The sequence below is a fragment of the Mus musculus genome, chromosome 5 (genome assembly GCF_000001635.26).
Source record: "Mus musculus strain C57BL/6J chromosome 5, GRCm38.p6 C57BL/6J".
Lineage (NCBI taxonomy): Eukaryota > Metazoa > Chordata > Mammalia > Rodentia > Muridae > Mus > Mus musculus.
This window is the reverse complement of record NC_000071.6, coordinates 57,888,482-57,913,822: the sequence shown is the minus strand read 5'-3', so window position 1 is coordinate 57,913,822 and position 25,341 is coordinate 57,888,482. Positions and strand designations below refer to the sequence as shown.

Sequence of the window (25,341 nt, the reverse complement as noted above, 5' to 3'; positions counted from 1 at the left end):
TCAGAGAAGGAAATACTTAAGCAAAATGTGTGACTTTTGCTAAGGTTGTTTTGTGTTCATTGAAGAAATAGTTGCATGACAAAAATGAATAGAAGAAAACACTCATACAAGACCTCCCTTAGTGGCTGTGCTTTTGCAGTTGTGCACTGAGTTAGCACTTTCATGGTAGAAATTGCTCCAGTTTATAAATAGGTGCTTTTATTTTCTGATGCACTCCTTTAAATGATGGTGTGATTTTATGAATTTTTTTATCTATAGATTTATGTTTCTTTATTTGTAAGTTCTGTATTTTACCAAATATTTAGAATTTTAAATTAGTTTTGGTGTAATCTACTTTGTTTTTTGTTTTGATTTGTTTTGTTTTGTTTTATTTTAGACTAGCTTTTCACAAGCCTAATTATTCGGGCTCACTAGCGTGATTATGTGTGTGGATGTTGTGTTTGCCCCTACCATTTTCCATATGCTCTGCCTCACCAACACTGCCATCCGGCGTGGTCCTCTCATAGTTGTCCTCTGGGAGTGGAAGGGCACCCAGTCTTGGCCCTGATGAACTCTTACTGCTTGGTGTTTCTGACTCCTCCAGCCCGCTGTCATAGCAACTCTGCAGTGACCCCTGATGTGGGTCCTGAGGCTGACTCACAACAGAAAACGTCACTCTACGAAATGGCTGTAAAAGAAAAGATTCTGAATGTCATTAAGATATAAGATGGTAAATGATCTTATTTCATAAAACACATCAATTACGTATTTTAAAATCGACAGACACTAATTCAATACAAAATAATTAAACAGATAGAAGTATATTTGGATAACTATATATCACCTAAGATAAGCCAAGAGTTTATATTTTACTGTTGAAAACAAAAATCTTCCTTATGAAACAAATGTTAAGAAAAATAATATTTTACTCACAAATGCATTGAAATCAAAGAACCTAGATTTATATATTCAATCTTTTCCCATTCAGTAGTCTTTATATTTTCCACAAATAGATTTAATAAAAACAATGGTCAGTAACTCTGGGAGGAAATAATATGCCAATACAATTCATTGTGAAAAAATGTTATCTCAATACTTCAAATGACATAAGGCATTCAAATCCAGTCGATATAATACAGATAGATAATTCCGTGTTTGCTGAAATTCAGCTAGTAACAGTGCAGCTGATCAATGAGAACATGAATGTGGTATTAGGAAATCACAAAGTATTTATGACTTTGTTCCTATAAAGTATCTATTTAAGACACATATAGTGAGATGATCTGTAAGACTTTCTTCAACTCATGAATGAAAAATAAATTAAAAGAGATTAAAAGTCTTAATTGATTGTAATTACAGTAATTGTAGTTCATTCAAACATGATAAAGTCAACTGTAGTGTTTATTTGGTTTATTACAGGTCCTCAAGAATTTTCAAATAGAACCAACAAGTACCTGTTTTAGTGTCAATGGCTGCTCATATCTATGGGGCATGAGACATGCAAGTTATCTGAATTACATAGTAACATTAAAATAAATTCAAGTTTATTATGGCAACAAACCAAGGCTGCATCATTCAGAAGGCAAACTAAAGCATTAATGGAATATATAGTATTGGTTAGGTGACATAATATGTAATGTCTGTACCCAATGCTGCTTGGTAGCTGTCTGAAATTCTTAATAATAGTTTCCTACATTAACCCCTCATGAATTTGAAAATGACACATATGTACATAGTTATTATACTTAGAATCCACACTCTCCATTATCAATACACAGTCTAAATTTACTGCTGCCAAAACATAGTATAAATTTAAGAAGCTTTTCTGAATGATTATAGTTCGAAAGCTCATGGTACAAAACTCACTAATCCTAACCATGACCAATAGGACTGTAGATTTATAAGGATTATCTACACATCATATGTTAATAAACAAGAAAGTTGAATTGTGGCATTTCCTCATAATTTGTAAATTGACTTTGTTAAATATGTTTCCACAAATGTAGCCCTTATTTTGTTTTAGGGAAAAAATGATTTACTATGAAACCTGCAAATTGATATTCCTGCTACTATATCATTCTTTGTTAGCTTAATAGAAACATACAGTATGTGCAGATTTCTTCTTCCTACTTTAAGATCTAAAGATTGGTGGGCATTTAATATCATTATGGACTTTATAATATTTCATGCAATTAGGACAGCAGAATGGGAAAATGGTCACGCAGTATTTCACTGTGGGCAGTCTATACATCATCGGACCAAACTCCCTAACCAAAAAGTCTACAGACATGGCCTTTGCAAAGAACTCTTACCGTTTTTATGTTTTTATGTTTCTATGGCCATTGGATTTGCACTAAGGAATCATTTTTGTTCATCTCGCTTTCATTTCTGTTTATATTCCCTCCCACTTAAACACTTAATATTATCAGGTAGCCAAAAAGTATCTGGAATTGCCTAAGGGGTTTGGTCCCCCTTTGAAAATGTCACTACTACAGCTTTCTTTCTTTCTTTCTTTCTTTCTTTCTTTCTTTCTTTCTTTCTTTCTTTCTTTCTTTCTTTCGTTCTTTCTTTCTTTCTTTCTTTCTTTCTTTCTTTCTTTCTTTCTTCCTTCCTTCCTTCCTTCCTTCCTTCCTTTCTTTCTTTCTTTCTTTCTGCCTTTTTTTTTTAAATTTAAATCATGGTTCAGTGGTTAAAGGTACTGCAACTTTCTTAAAACCACCCAGTTATTTTCAGCAAACAGTACTGAGCAGTGGAATTTTAATGATAAAGAATAAGGGAGGGACTACAAAGGCTATACAATGGAGTTAAAATATTTATCATTCTAAAAAGAATGTGGAAGAAAGGTGAAAGATTATTTTTAATTCTATTTTAATGACTTTCATATCTTTTAGGATCAGTTTCAACTATCAAAGCAAGAGTTTAAAATGAACACACACTATTAATACAGAAAAGAAAAATGAGAAATAATTTTTAAAATGTTGCTTCATTTTGTTATTTAAAAAAAGTAACTTTTGGGTGAAAGTAGTAACTTGGAAATCTGTGCTGAGTTCTTTCTTTTCTCCAATGTAGTACTACAATGACAGGGAGAACCTCTATCCTTCTAATGAAAAAAAATTGCCAAGAAAAAGGAAATAGTTCCACAGTGGGTTAGCTAATAATTGTCATTAACTTAGCATTGTATTTTCTTGATTTTTTGCCCCATTTTATTGAGAATATTTTGATCTCTATAATTTATTTTAGAAGAGCATTAGAATTTTAGTACTTAAAAAGGCACTCAGTTCTTCAGTTTCTTTTTGTTTGAAAGTTCTTTAACTTAATATAGGTTCTAAGTAAATGCAAATATTTGCCACATTCAAACTTAAACTGAAAAATATGACACAGTGAGCAAGAACACACACACCAATCATTTGATCCATATAATTAGAATTCTATAATTCTGGAATATCAACATTATATCTCTATATGTTGTGTGTTATTGCTATTTTAAGTATAAAACTACTTCATTGATGCATTTATACTGATAAAGAAAACAAAGTTACTATTAGAACTTCACTGAGGTATCGATGCATAGGCTAACACTCAACTCTAATAGTGTGACACACATATTCAGTTAGTGGGTATATGCACGTATAGAGAGATCTAGAAGGGATGGGAAGAAAGAAAAATATATATGGAGAAGGAGGAGAGGAGTAGGGGAGAGGGGAGGGGAAAGAGAGAAAGGGAGAGGGAGCAGGACAGAGCCTTATATTCATCCATCATCAGGCTGAAACAAGTGAGAAGACTGTTATGTTTTATAACATGTACTACAATTCAAAATTATGGCACCCCCCCCCAGATTTAAAGATGGACTAGATGAGCAAGGAAGACAGTATGTCAACTTTCTGACAAAAACAGTAGTGTGTATGTCTGTTTCACGACTGATGATATAAAGAAAAATCGAGTGACAACTCCTGAGTTTACTCACAACTTTGAACTATTTAGAAAATTTATAAATAATGAAGTGCCACTACTTACCACAACATAAACTAAGTAAGTCAGCATTGAGGATAATCTGCTCTAGAAACCAACAGATTCCCCCACAGTATCTACTGATTCTAGAATCAGTTATAGCAATATGCAGGCCTTTCTCAGGGCACAGAAACATGGATCTGAAAGCATTCAAACTCATACACTTTGGAATGTGAGAAGCATTAACCTAAGGATAGGCCAAAAAGAGCTACCAGCAATGGGAATGGATTTTTTGGTTTGAGTAGCTGAATGGAAGTGGTCATAAATATATCATGATTCACTGATTCACTATACTTGCATTTATTTTATGGGCTTTAAAAATTACATACAGTGAAGAAACTCAACGACATACATATATGTGTGTGTGTGTGTGTATATGTGTGTGTGGGCCATATATATATATATATATATATATGTGTGTGTGTGTGTGTGTGTGTGTGTGTGTGTGTGCATGCATGTGTATATATATATATATATACACATACATGCACACACACATAGATAGATAGATAGATAGATAGATAGATAGATAGATAGATAGATAAAAAGAAGATAAAGTTACCAATGAAATGCAAATAGAAGACTCTAATTAACATGCTTAGAAGTATAAATAGGTCTTAAAGATTATTGGACCAAGGTTTAAGTAGGGATGCATTTACTGATTCTCGATATTATTCTTCAATGTCACAGAAAAGTGTTCATTTTAAGGTGAGTATGTAACATGCTAGCAAAGCAAGGTGTTCAACTGAAGTTACAAAGAGAATGAAAGAGCTCAGTGAACACTAAATTAAGTTAAACAGATAATTATTTTCAAAATAACCACAAAAGCAAAAGAAAATTCTTCCATGGGTGTGTGTAAAAGAGTGTATAGGTTTTAAATAAGAAAAAAATACTTTATATATGAAAAATAAAAGAAAGCAAAAAGCAAATATTTCAAAATTCCCTATAGATTTTCTTTGCTACCTTGGCCAAGTTAGCTGACCTTTGGTTCTTATGCCTTAGGCCAAGGGTCTGTAAAATAGAGATAATAATATCTTTTTCTTAATTCTGGGGAAATTAATGAGATAGCTCATAAAAAGAGCCTCAAGCTCCCTCAGAGACACATCCTATAAAAGGTACTGTACCTGAGGCCACTGCTAAATAACCAGAGTTATCTTCCAACATTTTACTTAGGTTTCCTCTTCTTCTTCTTAAGGAAAATATAGAGCTAGCTAAGTAATTCACAACTATTCTAGGTAGAACTTCTAAAGTCCACATAAAATGTCAGGCCTAATTAATGTTGAAAACCACACATTATTGATGAAGTAATAATGCACATGTGATAACAACCGCATATTTCAAGGGCTACAGTGATGATATCCTTCATTAAACACAAACACTTTGGTGGTCAATTAATTTATAAAGGCATTTGTCAGCTACTTTGGGACTTCAATATTACACACTAGAAGCTTAGGCTTGAGAACAAGAGGATCAGGGTAACCACAGTAGTTTAGACACTGCCACAAATGCATTCAAGCTCCAGGTAAGATGCTAAGTCAAGAATAATGATATGGTTTGTCTTCTCTTTAACTCCTAAGTGACTAAACCTCATTAGCATTGCTTTAAAGTTTCTCAAGGTTGGTAACCAACCTTTCACACCCATTCACTGTTTTCTGGTATCACATAGAGGCAGCTCTCTGTCTGCCTTGATTATTTTTCTGTTGTCATGGAACTTGAAAGGGCAGCCTCTTTCTTGTCTCCCTCCTTCCATGGAAATAGCAATATAAGGGAAGCAATGTATGACCATGGTCATCATTTACATAAAAAATAAATAAATTCCATGAACTTAAAAGGATAAAAACAGAGTCTAATCATTGAGAATGTATAGAATATCCAGGTGAAATCTAAAGTATAGTTTTGAATTAACAGATGACTATTTAAAAACACATACATAATAACTTAATTTTACTCATGATAAATTGCTCAAGCAGTTTTAAATAATCTATAATACCTGAAAAGCCTTTATGATGTTTCATAAGGCAATGTTTGTAAAGATTTTTACCTCAGTTCTTTACCAAAATCTTTGAAGTTACAACCTACAGAATAAAAATGCATATTTCTTTGCTAAAGTAGAGATAAATTTGAGGAAAATAAAGAGATTTAAGTTTAGTAAATGCTGTGTTTCATTAATTCCATAGAATGAAGATAGTTTAGAATTAGAGTCCATGTTTTATAACTAGTGACAATACCTTTATGGGAATTTTATCTGCAAGAGGATGGGCCCCTAAGGATGCCATCTATTGAAAAGTACCTCAGGTTCAATCTTTTCCTTATTGAATAGTGCTGTGTCTAACAGACAACTTTATTGGGAACTTTAACTCTGCACCTTCCCTTTTAGCTTCAGTGGTTTCTTCATAAATCGTCTCCTTATCTGGAACTCACATACAGCTGTCTCCGTCACATCAATTATTTCTGAATGGGCTGAAAGACTTTTTTTTTTATTATTTTTTCCAATTCACTTAGTTATGCCCATCAAACCGACTTGTAATGACTCTTTGTCAGTCATAAAGCACTGAAACCATGAGGAGGCTCTTGGCGTAGGAGGAGTGCTGCATTCTATATTAAAAGCAGAGCTGTCTGATGATGGAAGTCCTTTCCCTACAAATGAACACATGCCTGATGAAACATTCTCAGACTGGGTTCTTTGCTACTGAGCAAAAATACCTGGGATTCTACGAAGCATTGGTGGTAGGACATTTGGCAGAACCCTCAAACAAACTTTTATCACGTCTTTAAACTTTTTAGGGGTGCCTTCATGTACTGAAGTCGCAACATTCCTCCATACTTCAAAATGACAGTCTTTCTTTCATGTCCACAGACGAAAGGGTGCTCAAAGGCTCAGGTTGAGACATGTGAATTAGTTAATTACCAAGCTTATTTGAGGAAAGTAAAATAGCTAGCTCTTTACACATGGTGGAAATCATGGCTCCAGCTGCATATGTAGCAGAGGATGGCCTCGTCTGACACCAATGGGGGGAGAGGCCCTTTGTCCTGTGAAGGCTCTATGCCCCAGTGTGGGGAAATGCTAGGGCTAGGAAGAAGGAATGTGTGGGTTGCGGAGCAGGGGAGGAGGGAGGGGATTTTTTTTTGGGGGGGGGGGGAGAGCAAACCAGGAAAGGAGATAACATTTGAAGTGTAAATAAAGAAAATATCCAATAAAAAATAAAACTGGAAAAAAATAGCTAGTTCTTGACTTAGGTATACAATTATACATTTTACACTGTTGTTTGTATGTGCACTTGAGGTATTAAGAATCCAGAGGTATTCTTAGTTCTACAGATGTGGGTTAGTTACTACAAAACCAGCAAGGAATCTGATTCCTGATGCCAGGGAGGTACAGTGTTTTCACTCAAGTTGTCATTTTGACTAAGGTTCTTTCTATATGCATCATATTTATGTCCTGGTTTTTCAAGGTACAAATAAAATACTCAATGTCAAAGTGAAAACTGACTGCAAGAACGACCTATTCTGGAGGTGCAAACTGGCCTCTTTGCATTTTGCATTTTATTGCATGAAAAACATGAAGAAACAGAATAAGCAAAGTTGAAAATTCTTGGCAAATACAGCCAAACTTACACAACAAAATGATTTAGAAAAACAAATATTTTAGAACATAACTCATTGGGTTGCTATAACATAGGCACTATTAGCTGATCTATTTTTTCACCATTTCTGACTGGCTCCTTTTAAACCTAGCCCACAGTTTAGCAAACCTTCTTCTCAAAGGGCCAAAATATTTCGGGTTCTGTGTACCATACATCTCAGCTGTAGTTACCTGGCCCTGCAGTTTTTACATGAAAATAGTCGTTAAAAACACAAAAGTAAATTGACAAGGGAGATTTTATTTGTGGACATAACATTTTGAGATTCTGATAATGTTTCCACTCCATAAAATGTTACCATTGTTATTTTTCAATATTTACAACTATAAAGAAAAAAATCAATCCTATCTGGCTGACTATTCAGAAAGAAGCAGAAGGCCAGATTTGGCTGAGATTCCCTATTCTGATACAATACAATATAAAGTGCCATACAAAGATGTCATGAAAAATTAGAGCCAATTATTCAAAAAGATGTTTTCCAGTTTGTGGACTACTTAGATGCTCCATTCCAGAGCCTTGTTACTAAGCCCTGATTTGTAAAAATGCCTTATTCATTATACAGAAGAAAACTTACATGAATAATTTTTGTTGATGTTATTTATTGTGGATACAAGAATATATCCCCCTCCCCATGGAAGAGTCAGAGATCATCAGCAATGACAGGAAAGAAATATAAAAGCTGGAGAATGGAGTGTTAGGAAATGCTGTCTTGTAACATAGATGTATCCATGAACACTCAGGAACTATGGCTACCTCCAAGATGTACAGAAAACCATAAGCCATGGAGGTAGATGGGAACCAGTTGCAAAGAATATAAGAACAAGAAGCAGATAAAAAGGGGTAAAAAGGGGTAATAAAAAGTCAATACAACCCTGTCTTGAAAAACTAAAAAAAAAAAAAAAAAAAAGAAAGAAAAAAAGAAAAAGAAAGTCAACACATTCACAATTCATTGTATGTATTTTTGAAATTGTCAAAATTAAATTTAAAAAAAATTAAGGAAACCAAGTTAAAATCAATCAGCTCTTCTTCATACCTGGAATAGAATGGAAGTTGTTTTAACTCATGAATAAGTCATGCCAATGTTTCCTTTAGACAAGAATCAAAACAAAAGCAAATGAACAAACAAGCATGAGAGCCTACTGTGGACACTTCATTTTTACTCTTGTCAGAACAAAGACTGCTTTATGTCCCCACCTCTACAGCATGATGATAGCACAGTGCTCATAACATGTGTATCTTTAGACATAACTTCCTTCAGCACAGATATTTTCACCTTCTGAAAGAATGATTCCAAATAAAGATATGCCAGATGCTGACAGAAATTTGGATCCATTTCATACCTAACAGCTTCCCAAAGTGTTCGAACAAGGAGATAAAAATGAACATTTTCTAAGAAACATACTGAACCAATACTTTCTCATTGGATTGAAGCCGTGCTTCTCAACAGAAGTTATACTGTTGATAGGGCCAAGAACAACCTAGCTGGGGAGGTCCTAGGTCCTAGGGAAGAACTTAGTATGACAACGCTGTTAAATGGACATAGTATCAAATTGCTCCCTAGACTATTACCTTTATACAAACAGATTAGTGCAACAATCATCCCTGTTTTACATAAGTTGCTGTTTATCTTTTGTTTCATTTTCTTGCCTTAAAGTGTAAGTTACCTGGGGCTTCAGAGATAGTTCAGCAATTGAGAGCACTATTACTCTCTCAAAAGATCTTGCTTGGGATACCAGCACAGCCAGAATGGCACAAACCCATCCAAAAGTCCAATTCCATTGCATCTGATGCCCTCTTCTGACATTTAGAGCTGCCAGGAGCATACTACACATACATGAATGTGAGTAAAACACAAAAATACATAAAATAAAATGTGTACATCCAAACGATGTTGCAGGATAACATTCATTGATCTTTGGTGTGTATATTTTGAGAGATGTGGATTACCACGAGCTCCTCTTTGCCAAATTTATTCGCATCACAGCTAAGTACAAAAAAAGTCCTTGTCCAGTGTGAAACGAATTCAGTGGCATTCTTTATCGATTCTTTTTGTATATTGCTTTTGGAGGCAGGTTTTATATTCCTATATTCCTGGTATTTTGCTTGTTTATTATGATTTTTTATTTTTGTCTTTATGGGGCTTGGGGTGTTTGTGTGTGTGTGTGTGTGTGTGTGTGTGTGTGTGTGTGTGTGTGTTTGCTCACACATGTGTGTAGCATTTGTGTGTGTGTGTTTCTTGTACTTTGTTTTTTATTTTGTTTTGTATGATTTTAAATTGATGTTTTCCCAAGACAGAGAGAGGGAGGGCACGGAGTTGGATGGATTGGGAGAGTCTGGGAGTAGGTTTTGGCAACCTATAATCAGAATATATTATATGAAATTTTAGTTAAAAAATAAAAAACCTGGGCTAATTTGTAATTTCTGCACCTTCTCTAACAAACTCCTCTTATCCATGATTTGACATTTGAACCTTCCCTTTATCCCCTGCAGTGGTTTGTAATCTATTAGATCCACAGGACAGCCTGTAGTTCAAGAGAACATTCAAGACCTTCACTTGCAGATGCCATAGGCCCCAGGAAGCCTTCCTTTCATGCTCAATGCATGAGAATTCCCCTCTTCTGCATCTGTCTTTAATGGTTTCCCTTAAACCAATATCTCTGACATATAGAATCCTAATAGCAGGTGCTAGCTAGCAAGGCTGAAATAAAACATAGGAATGAAAACACATGGGACCACAGTTGGACTTCAGTTCCCAGTTCATCTGAGCTACATCCCCTTTTCAATCTCTTTGTTGCCATATACTGGAAAACAGGAAGGCAGAAGGGGGTCCCAGGTAAGGAGAGGAGAATATTGACAGGTAACTAATGAGAAAAATACTATCTTCACAATGGCATTCACTGTAACAAAGACTTATTAAGCACTTGCTTTGCACCTACCACTGTGCTGAAACATCTACAGCTCGTAAATTCAGTCATTAAACCCAGTTGGGCAAGGTGTAGATTAATCATTCAAAAGCTTTCAAAGCCGACAAGCAAAGGTTTCTTTTATTTTACACTTTTCACTCTGGCATTGTGATCATCACACTTGGTTCTGCTGTTCCTTGCTTGCTTTGCATGACTGCCTTACACACCAAGAGAGTTCTAGAAACAGCTGAACGAGATCGATAAACCTGCGTGGTAAATTACACAGTTGGAGCTAGTCCCCAGCAGTCCACAGGAATAATGTGAAGAACCAAGGAGAAATTCCAGCAGGACCGGCCAGGTTTGTAAATGTTAAAACATTACAAATAAACACATAAACAGCAACCAAAAAAAAAAATGCTTTGAAAAGCTACCTTGTAAAACACAGAAGCACAGACAGGGGCCCGGAGCAAACGCTCTGCAGTCAATTCTCTCTTATTGAAATGGATGGAAATGAAATATGCATTTTTCCAAGCCACTCAAGCAGATGCTCCATTTTCTTCTCTATTTTTTTTTCCTTTCTCTATCTTAGACACTTCATCTAAACTGCACCTGGTGAAATCTGTTTAGGAAGCTATATACATTTAAAATTCTCGGGTTTTCATATTGTATGGAATGAAGGTTCGTGTCCTTAGATAGCTTTTCTTCACAGAGAAGTAGAGAAACTCTCTGAACTGTTACTTTGCCTTTGAACGATGAAACAGAACAGAAGCTAACTTTGGAACCAATCTATTGCACAGGTAAGTCACATTCTCTGAATTATCTTTTATTCACTTGTTTCATCTTAATTATCCAAATGTATTTTAAAAAGAAAATCTACCAGGGAATGTAGAGAGCAATATATTTAATGAACTGTCTATGTTAACTTTTATTCCTTGTAGTGAATCAAGTGATTAGAAAAAAAAAAAAAAAACAGAAGAGTGAAACACAGAAAGAAGGATGAATGACCTCTTAATAAAGCTGATATTCAAATGGGTGGAAACTATCGGTGTGTTTCCTTATCTGTAAAGAAGAATTAAAAGTTGCAGATAGAATTTCATTTGCCAGTCAACTGGCTTTCAAGCAGGAAGGTACAATTGGATACTCTGAGTGTCTCCACTGTATTCACAGAGGTTATTTGAAGTAGGAGAAAGAAGCCTCAGAGGACATGAAAGTGGAGCAAGAAGGAAGACTCTGGTCTTTTTCCCACTGCTTAGAAACTAGAAAGAGAGGACTACATCCCAGGGACACAGCTGACCTTCAGAAGATGTTAGAATCAAAGAACAGGTCTGTCCTGGAACTTCCGGAATGTACAATGCTTTGCCAGTTCCTGGCTCTTAGCTTGCTTTCCTGCAATAAAACAATGCTTTGCGTTGACTTTACCTACTGTGTCCACAGTAATTGGTTCCAGAGCAATAGAAAATTTGTGTGGAAGATCACACATAGACCTCAACTACGGGAGGGAGAAAAGAAAGAGAAGTAGTTGAGTTGGTCTTCACGTTTGTGATAAAGGTTTTGTGAACATGTGTACATTAATATTCAAATGTTGAGGTAACACAGCATATCATTCTAATTTTTTTTTGGTGTAGCAATATTTAAATGTGTGTAAACTTATTAGTTTGACAACTAAAATATAACCCACAAAGGTCATCTTTATAATCTTACGTGTGTATTTAATATTAGGTTTTCTGCATTTGCTTGCGGAAATAATTTTGTCCTACCTCACTAGAAAGAAAAAAACAATAATGATAACGAGCACCTTGATATTAAAAAAATGGTCTAGTGTACACTGGGGGGAGGGTCTCTTAAATTATTAGTGTCTAACATTCATTTCTCTTCTATATTTGTAGATGTTTCTTTTCTTCTGTATATTTCCTCTTTTAATCTCTTTGAGAAAAATATATTAAAGAGAGATAAACGCTATGTGTGGGACGCTTGAATAGTTCAGAATAAAAAGAAAGGAATTCATTAAATAGCAGCAAATATTGGCATTTTGCGACTCTTTCGGGAAGTATGAATATCTACAACCCAGCTATGAGACTTAAAGATGATTGACTTTCATATAGTAAGCTCATAAAATCCCAGGGTTCAAAGTTAAGGCATATTTGGTAACGCAATCTAGCTCTCTGATATTCTGTGTAAGTTATTCAAATATTCAGTACTACCAAAGAATTTATTTTAGTTAGCATCTCATTAAGGTTGGTGATTGAATTCTTAACCTTCTGGACAGATGGACATTTTAAAGCATGTGACAGGAACAGACCAACGAAGCAACTGCAGAAAAATCATGCTCTATTAGTACTATTGTTTGGCTTTCTAATCTGCTTTACCTCCACATCTGTCAGAGATTTGATTGCTGCATTTATAATATTCTTATTCTCTGTTTCAAAGAAAGAGAGTATCTGAGATTATTGTATTTTAAACTTATCATCATTTTCTGTACATTTATAAACACTGCCATTTTCCACACATTATATTAATGAAATTTTCACTTTAGAAATACAAAACTTTCAATCTGTGGGACATCTATAAATTGTCATCTTTTCTATACAGTAAAATCTTTGACTGACTAGGGTTATATCCCACTGGATTCTGTCATAAGCTTTTTCTATATTAATAAACTACAGTAATAATAAACATGTAATTAATTCTTATTCTGGGGGAAGAACAAGGTACTCTTCACTTTTTTTTTGTACTGATTAGCTTCAGTTTTGAAAAAAAAAAACAGCATTATATTGACAGCTAATAAATTAAGAATGGTGGTTTTTAAGTGTGCTTTACCTAACAGAATTCTAAACTAAAGTTTAAAAAATTAAATAAAATAACAGATCTGTCTCAAAAGGACACAAATATATTACAAGGGAAGTCCAGTTATAACTAGAAGTCTTTTATTGACCCGAAGAGCCCAAATTATACAATCTGGATCTTGTTTCTGGAGCTGGGTAACTTAGGTCTTAGCCTGCTGTACGGTTCCCTGTTCTGATAGAGATGCCATCCAAGGATGTCCTAATGTCCTTGTTTTTAACTATTGTGGCTTTCTGAATCAGAGCCACTGAATCAGAAACAAGTTCAATATCATTTTCTTCAAGGATTAATTCGTCCTTCTTCTGGGCTTGAGAAAAAGAGCAAGTAACCTGTCCTTATCTGAACCCTGAGGGTGTATTTTTTTTTCACCCAAGAAATTACGGATTTCAACCGAAGACTCACTCTGCTGTATAACGACTTGATGGGGAGGTGAGCACATACAGACAGCTTCTTGATGGGAATCCCAGCCTAAGACCCTTGATAGTGCTCTGAACATGACTGCAGATGGTTCTGGCGGTGGCCAGTTCCTTTCTGTTACCCCACTCTTTGTTGATTTGGACCCTCTGCTTTTTCTTTCCAAGGAGACTCAGCTCTACCTTGATGTGATTGAAGTTCCTCCGGAGGGTTCCCCTTGGACCCCTCACAATGACTGTGTGCTCCCTCAGAGTGATGACATTTTCTGGAACGTCGATAGATTGCTGAGAATGGTCTTCATTCTCACAGTAGATGGGGCAAAGAGTTTAACTAGAAGGGAGGCCCTTGGTCCTGTGGAGGCTTGATGCCCCTGCTTAGGGAGATGCTAGAGGGGTGAGGCAGAAGTGGATAGATGAGTGGGGGAGCATCTTTTTAAAGGCAGAGGGGAGGGAGGATGGAATGGGAGTTTTGCAGAAGGGAGACTGGGAAGGAGGACAACATTTGAAATTTAAATAACTAAAATAACCAATTAAAAACAAAAGAAGTCTTAAAAGACAATTTTTAGGCGACAACAGAAGCAGGGGAACCCTTCTTGGGAACACCCTTGATGAAGTGAAACGGACTTAAAATGCATCCTGATATGTTCTAACACTCACTGTCTGCTTAACTTTGTGGTTCAGACATCATTTCACTGTCACGTTGTGACATTAGGGGTAAGTCTTCCAGTTCGACTGCATTTCACACAAGACGCCAGTGTCCCTGAAGAGAATGTGCCCACACTCACACAGCTGCTGAGGGAGCCGCAGATGGGCTCTTACTCATCGGGCAGTAATGTAGCCTTGGCTGAACTTGAGCAGTTGATAAACAGTCAGAGAGACTTCTGCATATGTTGATAAGAATACTTCTCTAATTAAGCTATATTTTAGCCCAGGCCAGCTTATTTGAAGAAAAAGAAAACAACATTAGAACAATACAGACTAAAAGAAAAAAAATATTCTAAGGAGAATAAGGCCAATTATTGTAGCTGGCACTGGTAGGATTTCTTTCCCCCCATGTTCGTTCTGTCAGATAAAAACAAATAGACAAAGAGATTGAAATTCCACTGGACGTTATCCGTAGGTGGTGGTTGTAACCTTAAGCAAACTCTAGAAGGACAGCTCTCCTGTACTTTCCATTATCCAAGCTTGCGCCATTTTCTTGAAGTCAGATTGATTTCCTGACTTATTTTATGCATGTCAGCTGTTTATAGCCTGGGCCATACATCTGAATCGCTAAAAATAACGACATATATTAAATAAAATATTAATGAGAAACAAAAATATAAATAAGTATATTAAATAAAATATTAGTGGCCAGACTATATTCCAAACATATTTGGGGATAGAGTTGATTTCTATGTCAACAGGGGTTGAGAAATCCATTCTGGTCTAAAAATAAAATAAGAAATCAGTCCAATTTTAATTTGCCTTGAGTGCTGGTTAACCCTCAGTGCTCAATCATCATATATTTAATAAGCCTATGCAGTGGAAATATATTTCTTCATTCCTTTCTCAAGTGTGGTTTAAAAGGTACTATTTCTAGTTTAATGGTCTCATCCTTAGTGTGACTTTTTGTAAAATGTCTCAAGTATTTTGCAAATAGCTAGTCTGCGTTGCCAAAACAGTTGTGAGAAAACTTGAATGAAGTTTACATTATATATTTACATTATATACACAAATTTCATTATATATCTAATTAAATATATTTACATTGTAACGACATGATAAAGACTGGGTCAGGTGTGATATTTTTTGGACTGCTAATGCATTCTAAGAAAAGGAATTTGTAATTAAAATCGGCTTGGGATTTTGTTCAGCCCCAGAATGACTAATACCTTTTATTTGTTAGTTGGTATTGGAGTAACCAAGATGGGTATTTATCTTTGTTTGGTTTTTTTGTTGTTGTTGTTTTGTTTTGTTTTGTTTTTGAGAGAGAAAATTTCTTTCAGGAAGTTATCTAACACTTATTAAGAGATTCTTAAAGCTATTTTTTCCTGTTAATTAATAACCAGTCATGTAGGACTACTGAGGGTTTGATTTCCCAAATTACTAACAGTTACTGCCATTTCTGATATAGTTTCCATGTGACAATAGACTAATGTCTCCTTTAAGACGAGGACGGCTCTGTAGAATGCTATCACTAAGTAGCATCATATGAAGTACTTCTAAAACTATACCCTTCCTATTTCCAAACTCTCTCAACTTTCCACTAATAAATATATATGTATATATTTATGTGCTTCATTTTTTAACTTTTTCCCAAACATCTCAAATTTTTCTATTGATATATTATATATCACAGCCACCTAGGACAAATCGTTTCCTCTGTCCTTCGGCATCTCTGTTTGATTGCCACTCATCGTTAGCAATAAGGAAAGTATATATTGAAGCATTAGTCTCTACATTCAATATTGCTATCCTTAGCTAACACAATTATCCTCAGTTAACCTAAAAATAAACCATTTGTGCCTGAATTGTGCATCATCAGGTACGTCTTTCATGATTGATGCAAATTCCAATAACTATTTCATGAAGACTTTGAGATGATCAAGAGTGAAGACGGCAAGGACTTTACGATTCTTTTCTCAGTTGGAAAGCACCACTGGTGTACTTGCCCTTTGCTTTAGCTTTCCATTCCAGCAGCTACTTAGTAACAGTTCTTGAGTTCCTAACTTTCTCACATTACCTGACTTTGAAACCTAGCATTTCTATTCATCCTTTCTATGGCATGAGGCAAATTAATTTTCTGTCTCAGTTTCCAAGTGTTTAGTATAAAGACAAACTGTGTTGTCACTGATGGGTATGCATTAAAGCTATAGCAATCTCAATATCTTGAAATCACTGGAGGGATTGTCCAATATTCAGAGAGCTTCCAATCCTGGATTCAGAGTAGAAAGTGTTTAGTGAATAAACTCAGTTTACTGAGATATATTTCTTTAAAAAAATAATCATTCTATAAATGGAGTAATATTAAACATTATTTGGCTCCTTTTAGATTGTCATCATCCATAACTCTATTTTTATGGCTATGCGATCATAGTTATAACAAACAATAGATTAGGATTCTACTTCACACTAAATCAGAAAACATAGGTTCAGCAAGACTCATCCAATTACTATAGCCATTACAAACTCTCCCATACCACCCCACTGCCCAACAAACACACACATTTGATTATGGGTTTATGAAACAAAGGTAATGTAATAAAGCCACTGCCAACTAGGTCCGTTTTATGAAGGATGCTGAGAAAAGTAAATAGGTCTCAAAAAACAGAGGCCACAGTAGAGAGAACCCAACAAAGACATCTTGGCAAAGACCCTTGGTTTAGTGTCCTCCTAGAAGACCTGTCACTGTTGTCTGGAAGCTAAACAATATGGCTAAGAGCAGTAGCAGATGAAAAACATCCTGCTTCATACTGAACAGTCTGCCCCGAGACAAGCACCTCACAGTGTATGTTTTGGAGCTAGAAATGGTAGACAAATTGCAATTAGGTAAAAGGTGATTATTTATCAGAAACATATTATGAAAGTTGTTTATCTTTGCACATTTAGTTTGTAGGAATATGGCAAGGATCACTAACTATAAAGTGACTTTAGGTATATTTCAAGTGTTTGGTACAGAGATGTCCAAGAATTTGCATTGTTTAGAAAAGTCATTCTCAAAACACAACTAAGGGTAGAGGGTTTGAATTATTTTTTTAATCATGGATGACAAAAATAAATATACTTTCCATTCCTATCCTGCTCACATGTACATGAAAGGGAAGTTTCTTCTCTCAGTATTTGCTGTTACTTCCTGCAGAACACTTCATTATATTACTTCACTTTTGTCAAATTTCATCCAATTCTATTTCATTTCAGGACATTCCATTCTGTTCTGTTCTTTAATATAAAAATGCTGACTAAGAACCACTGAATAGATAGACAATATGATCCCTTATTGTCTTTCCTCAGTGGGAAGAAAATGGCATTTGTAAAAAATGGAGACTACAACTCCAAACACCAATCCAAGCTTTCCCTTCTGTAATTTTGCGATAGGTGTCTGCGGGTTTTGTCTAAGTACTCTGGGACTTTCACAGAGCAAACTAGGAAAGGGGATAGCATTTGAAATGTAAATGAAGAAAATATCTAATAAAAATTAACTTTCTTTTAAAAGAAATCTTTAACAGGCAATGTTAAAGATGACATTCAAGAAGAGCTGATCTCTCATTCACAGATGTTCTCTACCTTACTGTTTCTATGTGCTGTACCTTAAAAACCAGAACTGGAGCCAACCTCGATTCCCTTCAATTTGACATCTAGCACCATACTTAACAGATGAAATGAGTCTCAGAACGCAAAAGTCAGCCATAAATTTAAAACCTCTTTCAGGTTGTATTCTTTTCTTTCCCTTATTTTCTTCCAGGGGATGGGGATGAAACCCCACAACTCCTTTCTATTGTAACCTGGCATGGAACTTCAAAACCCTTCTTCAAGTTTTATGAAGATCCCAGAGTTCAAGTCTGCATCAAGCAGATCTCCTGATAAAAAGGAAGAAAGGAATACAGAAAGGAAAAGAAAAAGAAAAACCCTCAAATTTAATCTACGGCCATTTAGTTCCTTCAAAGCTTTTCCTGTTGAGGTTACATTTAGGTTTAGGGAATAGGGACAAGTTAACTCAATTTGACTGACTGACCTTATTTTTTTTTTAATGTTCATTTATCTTACTGTTAGATGGTAAGCTTAACTTCTCAAATTTCTTAGTAGGATTTAATAACAACATGAAACCTTTAGGGCACACAAAGGTACCATTTCCATTATGCACTGGGTGGAGGAAGGGGACATCAGTAAGACAGACCACTATGGACTGAGATTAGCTTATTAGCCAGGCTCTGAATATGTGTTCCCTTATCCCTAAAGAATCAAATGCATTGTACTAAATGATTTCTTAAAGCAACCCGGGACCAATTTTATTACCATTTCCACAACGTCACTTCAGAAAAGTAAATTAAATTGATTTTTATTTTTTCTACAGTATGGCCTATGTGATATTACAGAGATATAAACAGCTATGTGTGTTTAATTTAGTTTACCTGCCTATCATTATTCTCCACCAATGAGATCAACATTATTAACTGACACAGCTCAGTTTAAGAAAAAATATGTAACTATGGAACTCTCACCCTACATTAAAAGTCTGTAACTGAGAGACATTTATCCAACAAATATCTATACCAAACACCTTCTTTTTATCTTAATTAAAAGGTTGAAAGTAATTATTTATTTTGAGCTAAGAAATAAAAAACAGCAAGATGTGTTTTATATCAGGCATTCCCAAAGTTTACCTTCTATCAACATTCTTGAATAGATGCAAATATTTATTGAGTTTCTTGGTAGTACTTAGTAGACTACTGAACTCAAAATATTGTTGATTGAATGAAGCAATAAGTGAATTATTTTTAGTCTCACACATTCAAGGTCCTTTAAATATTTGTATTGTCTCTGAAAAGAAGTTTCTGAGGCAATTTACTGGTGTGAAAAAGGCTGGTAGGGGGCAAGTAAGAAGTGAGAATGGTTTAGATAACATTTCAAAAGTGTGCTGGTTTCTGTGTATGTGCAAAACTGTGTGTAAATTACAACAAATAAATTTACATTGAAAGTTATATAGTATGTCAAATGCTATGGTTTAATTAGCTATTTGGAGAGAGACAATAAATATTCTGAAAAGGCACATTCTTCTTTAAACCTTTATCAGATTTTTTTCACTCCTCCATTAAGATTTTCCACATAATTAGTCTAAATTAGTGTAGTTTTACTGCTCCTAATTGGTCAAATTACTCATCATACGTAAAACTGGGAAAAAAAAAAAACAATCATCTCTTGTGCCAAAGATGAAGTTTTCATTTTATGTTCGAAGAACAAGCTAATTTATATTTTCTCATTCATGGTGGTTTAGAGCCCTAAAGGGGGAAAACCATTACAGAGCTAACAGTGTCAACCCGCTCAGCATTTGAGCAGTGCCTCAAATCAGTACCAACAACTAAGCTGCATTGGAACCAATAAAAATTTTAAACAAATATCATTTTAGATTTCATTTGCTTTCCAATTTCACAGTAAGCATATTGTGCCTGTTCAAATCCATATAACTAAATTGCAATAAATACTCTCTCAAAATTTACAGTCCAAAATGCAAATATAAGTGGATTTAGCCAGAAGTCTTTCACAGTAAAATGAAAGGAAAATAAACATGTCATCGGAATACTGAGCTACGGTATGAGTTCTGAATGAAATAATACCTGCTGGAACCTTATTGTGCACAGAGCATCACACTTGCTTGTCTGAGAGAATTGGAATGCTATGAATGCCAGGGGTTTAAAACCTAGAGTTCTATAACACACGCACAGATTAGCTACATTCATTCAGAATTATTGGGAAAAGAAAGCATTGACAGTTTTCAATTATTGACATATTGAAAGTATAAAGTAGCTATCTTCCTTTGCCTCATCCCTCCTTGATGTCAATATCCTCTTTGAGTGAGCTTGCTATTATTTGGACTGTTTTATCATATGAATTAGGATGAATAAGGTGACAGCTAGAGAGAGCCTCTCATCAAACTGGTTTTGAGCCAGTATTCATAGATACTTGCTTCAATATTAGCACATCCCTAGGTGGCATGAGAAGATAGAAAGGTAGATAACAATCACACACCATGGATTGTTCTAAGGAAAAAATGAACCAAATAAAAAAACCCAAGATAAACAAACAAAAATCCAAAACAGAAAAGCATAAGGAAACCACTACTAAAAAATTTTCTGTGGTTTAGTTAACAACAGGCATGTTGCTTTGGTTCTGATACAGAATAGAAATTAACTAACTAAATAAGAGAATGTAACATGTATAGAGGTATAGTAGTTTGAAGATAGTATAACACACACCATTGGGAAAATCCAGCTTTAACCTATACTACATTAGATGGATATCAGACATTGTCATCATTCACCTGCTTATAAAATCCTTTAGTTTGACTTTTAATCTGTCTTACCTATGTTTACTTTAAATAGTTTTACTGTTCTAGTAGTTGAAATTATGTTATAGAACACTACAAATCTACATATAGGTATAATACAATAAATAGAGATATATTTGCTTTCTTACTTAGGCATGCCTTGCTGACTTATTTACCAGTTTCACCAAAAGTATGGATTTTTCTGTACCCTCCATTATTAGTAGTATAAAATAGGAGTTCATAATGACAAATGTTTTGGTGTTCCCATTGAAATTTTATTACTTTAGTGAGAAAAACAACATGTATTCTCACTCATGTGGTCATGGTAGAAGAATCTGAAAGACTTATTACTAAAATTGAAACTAAAAATAAAAAACTATGCATTTATTTAGTAACTACTGACTTACATATTCTTTTGTTTTCCCTTTGGGTTTTCAAGGTAAGATTTTTCTGTGTATTCCAGGCAATCCTGGAATTTAATCTTTAGACCAGGCTAGCCTTGAACTCAGAGATCTACTACCTGCCTGAGTGTCGGGATTAAACCCATGTGCTACCACTGCCTGAACAATAACTATGAACATAATAAAATCATATATGATTATATGTAGATTTTCTCAGAAAACATGAATTTGATTTTATAAGCATTGTATGTCTTTTTTAGTGACACTGACTAACACCAGACATTGAAGCACCCGAGTGTCAGCCATTCGATATAGACCTTTCTAATCCTTGGAATTGCCTTTTCTTTACATAGTGGACCTATATTTACATTAAAAATATCAGTATTTGTCTCATCAAATATAAGAACTACTTAAAACTTAAACATCTCTTATTTGGCTAAGCTTTGAGATTATGACCCCAAAATTTAGTTTGTCTTTTGCCAACTATTACTGATATCTCGAATATAGACTTAGCTTCACTGCTAACTTACTCTCAACATCAGAGTTTCTCAGAAACCACAGACGGTACTATAATTCACTAACATGCATTTTGCTATATATAAAGGAAATTCTTTTCTTCTAAAAATCTCTATACTTAATAGTACTTTGAAGCAGCAGACATGTTCTTTACAATACGTCTTTGTTCCAGGGTGAAGGTGTGTGCTTTAAACAAATACACTTTCTACCTAAACCAGTACAATGCAAACCTAAGGGCTTTTTTCTGTTTTGTAATTTTTTAAATAATATAATTATTTACTTTATATGTGTTTATTGTTTCATCTGCAAGTATGTCTGTGGCAGAGTGTTGATTCCTAGAATGGGAGTTACAGACAGGTGTAAATTCCCATGTAGGTGTTAGAACTGATCTCAGACCCTCTAAAAGCAACCAGTGCTCTTAATAGCCAAGCCATCTGTCCATCCCCTGATGCCTTTTTGTTAAAGATTATAATTTTGAATGGCAGATCAACACTCTAGCACAAACAATGTTTTGGAACATTATTTCTAAATAAAGTAAAAATATGCCACACAAATAAATAGTTATAAGATGCTAAGAAGATTAATACAATGTTTTATTTTATTTCTCTGAGATCAGGTAGGAATCTGTCTAACACCATAAACAATAATCTAAAAAAATATGAATAGCTATCACCATCAATGACCACTCTCTACCTGACTGATTACACAACCTTAGGTGAAAAGTATTACTCTACAGGATATTAGCCTCAAATACTAAAGTTTAGTGAATTATGCAGACGATTGTCAACAACAAATTATCCTATGAAAAAGAGTCATCTGAGTAACAGAATAAACCACATATACATTACTTAAGCAAATTTTTTTCACCAACAAATGAGATTATAGTTTCTGGAATCAGAGGCAGAAGATTCTTTGCTGGATACAGACATTCAGATAAGTAAGTCTTCTCACCGGGAGATGGAAACATTCAAATCACATAGAGCAAGTCAGATTTCTACAGAATTATTAGTGCACACACCTGTTAAACTGGAAAGGTGCTGAAAGGTAGACTTTACACCTCCACTTGAAGGAAACTATACATTACTTGAGAAATAAATGAAATTTGTCAATTCTAGAGTCATACAATGAGATGAATAGTATAATATATATATAGTATAATAGTCATTCATTGAAATTTATTAGTTCATCCAAAATATTCTCTTCCTCCCTCGCTTTCCCCATTCATTCTCTCTGCCTTTTCCTCTTCTCTTCTCTTCTCTTCTCTTCTCTTCTCTTCTCTTCTCTTCTCTTTGTGTGTGTGTGTGTGTGTGTGTGTGTCTCATACCGAGAGAGGATTCTCTTCTCTTTGTGTGTGTGTGTGTCTCACACAGAGAGAGTAGAAGGGAAAGAAGGAGAGAGTGGGAAAGATGGAGAAAGATGGAGAGAGAAAGGGAGGGGGGAGGGAGGGAGGGAGGGAGGGAGGGAGGGAGGGAGGGAGGGAGGTCGGTCAGAGAGGGAAATGGAGAGGGAGAGTGTTCCTAAGTCAGAAACAAAGAGATTGTTAACATTTTGGAAAAATATAATATACTACAAGTAAAGCTACAATTAACTTGGCTTGAAAACTTTAATATTATTGAAAATAATTGCTGCTACAATTTTGAGACTGCCTGGCTTGTGATAGAATAGACATGTAGTAAAATGGGAGCATAAGTTTTTCAACACATCATTTGTCTTTAAAGGTTGATTGTGCAACACTCCACATTCATAGACCACCTTTAAAAATGAATGATCATATGTCAGTTAATAGTGAGAATATAAGCAGAAACAGAAGAGTATGATTACTTTCATTGTAGAGTGGAACTGGCTCATTAAATTATTGTATGAAGAAGTCTTTGTAAATAGGAAGGGTCAGATGTGTGATTTAATTAACTGTTGTTGACTACCCTCATCCTTAACAGCATTCATCAATCTTATTCCTCCAATTCAGCAAACAATACAGTTACATAGATCCTTCTCTGTTGTTTCCAGCATGTTGTTTCGTACATTGATACCAATGACGTGAGAAATTTTCTGTTAACATGAATGTGATCATCCACTTCACACTGTGTTGTTCACTTAGGAATACATGACTGTTTTGATCCACTGACGTTAAGCTACCTGGGGAACACATAGTTTATTGTTTTCAACAGACCTATGACACATAAAATGTTTATTAATAAAGTTCTCCTTGGAATTTTGCTTTATAATGACAGTTGTGCTTTTTCACATTATTTATAATCTAGTTCACAAAGAAATATTCCAGTAAGTTTAATATATTTCCAGTTATTTCTGGAAAGATTGGATATGGTAACATTCTTCTCATTACTCTTTCTTTCATACACATCTATCTTTCTGAGCAGTCTATTTTATAAACAGTAGATACTTTCTGTTAATCTTTACCCATATTTTTCATTGACAACACACTTAGAACATTATAAAGATTCATATATTCAACAATAATATTTTTTACAGATTTTTATTTTCTCCTTCTAATTTCTGTAAAATGGATATTGGTTCATGACAATTCTATAGAACCTTTTCCACTTAACAAACTGGGCATAAGTTTGACTTGCTCTATAACAAAATGATAGTTTTCTCTCATGATTCCTCCCCAAGTAAATAACAGCCCCAAACTCTCTGGCAAGTACAATCTTAACTCATAAAAAAAAAAAATCAACAGCATCAGCAACAACAAAAGTCCAAGCTAATTGAAAACTAAAAGAAAAACTGCTAAAACATGCAATTAATTAGGAGCTTTTTATTAGTTAGCAAATGGCTTTTGGCCATTGGCTTCCATTCCTTAATGCAGTTTATTGTAGCTGCTGTTCTTTATGCGTTAAATAGGAAAAAAGAAAGAAAGAAAAAAGGGAATCAGGATGGGACATGAAGTAATCACTTTCACATTAAGAAGAAAAGAAAGCGTTTAAGGGTAACGAGATCCTGACCAACATCAACTTAGTCCACATAACAAGGAGGGTTGCAAATTATGCATACAATACAAAAGATGGCCTAGTAGGCCATCAGTGGAAAGCGATGCCCATTAGTCATGCAAACTTTATATGCCTCAGTACAGGGGAACACCAGAGCCAAAAATTGGGAGTGCGTGGGTAGGGGAGTAGGGGGGGAGGGTATGTGCAACTTTTGGGATAGCATTGGAAATGTAAATGAGGAAAATACCTAATAAAAATATTAAAAAAGGAAAAAAATATGCATACAATACATATAGTTTGACAACATCATGACTACAGTTTCTGTACAATGTAGATATTGAGTAAAGCAGAGGCTAAATTTATATCTCTAGATGAGATCTTTCCTTAGATGAGCGACATATTCAGTCTATCTAAATAAATGCCTACTCTGATTGACTAGAGGGTGTAAACAGTTACCGAACCTCCAATGTGTGAACAGTATATCCCCACTTTTCTGTAAAGATGGACATAGCCTTGCTGGATCAGTACATTCACTGAGAAACCAAGGCAACTCTCTCCATCAGGAGAGAAAAGCTAAGAGACAACTGAAATAATGCTGACAATAGGTCTCTGTCTCCTTGATAGGGAACCAGAAAAAGATATGAAACCCAGAGGACTAGGAAGCATA

General features: G+C 34.9%; 1 protein-coding gene and 1 pseudogene across 13 annotated transcripts in view; both read right to left on the bottom strand.

The window, feature by feature from the left end:
• The window catches only part of Pcdh7 (protocadherin 7), a 417,092-nt gene that overhangs the window by 219,414 nt on the left and 172,337 nt on the right, over window positions 1-25,341 (bottom strand). For 6 of the 13 annotated variants that reach the window (XM_006504023.4, XM_006504019.4, XM_006504025.4 and 3 more), the window contains one exon: window positions 451-667. The exons of 2 other annotated variants lie outside the window; for them this stretch is intronic. In XM_006504023.4, the coding sequence (XP_006504086.1) occupies window positions 451-667 (217 nt within the window). The remainder of the gene's footprint in view (window positions 1-450; window positions 668-25,341) is intronic. 5 more of the 13 variants (XM_006504024.4, XM_006504020.4, XM_017320993.2 and 2 more) reach the window with 2 other exon arrangements.
• Window positions 13,446-14,111, bottom strand: Gm17977 (predicted gene, 17977; annotated as a pseudogene).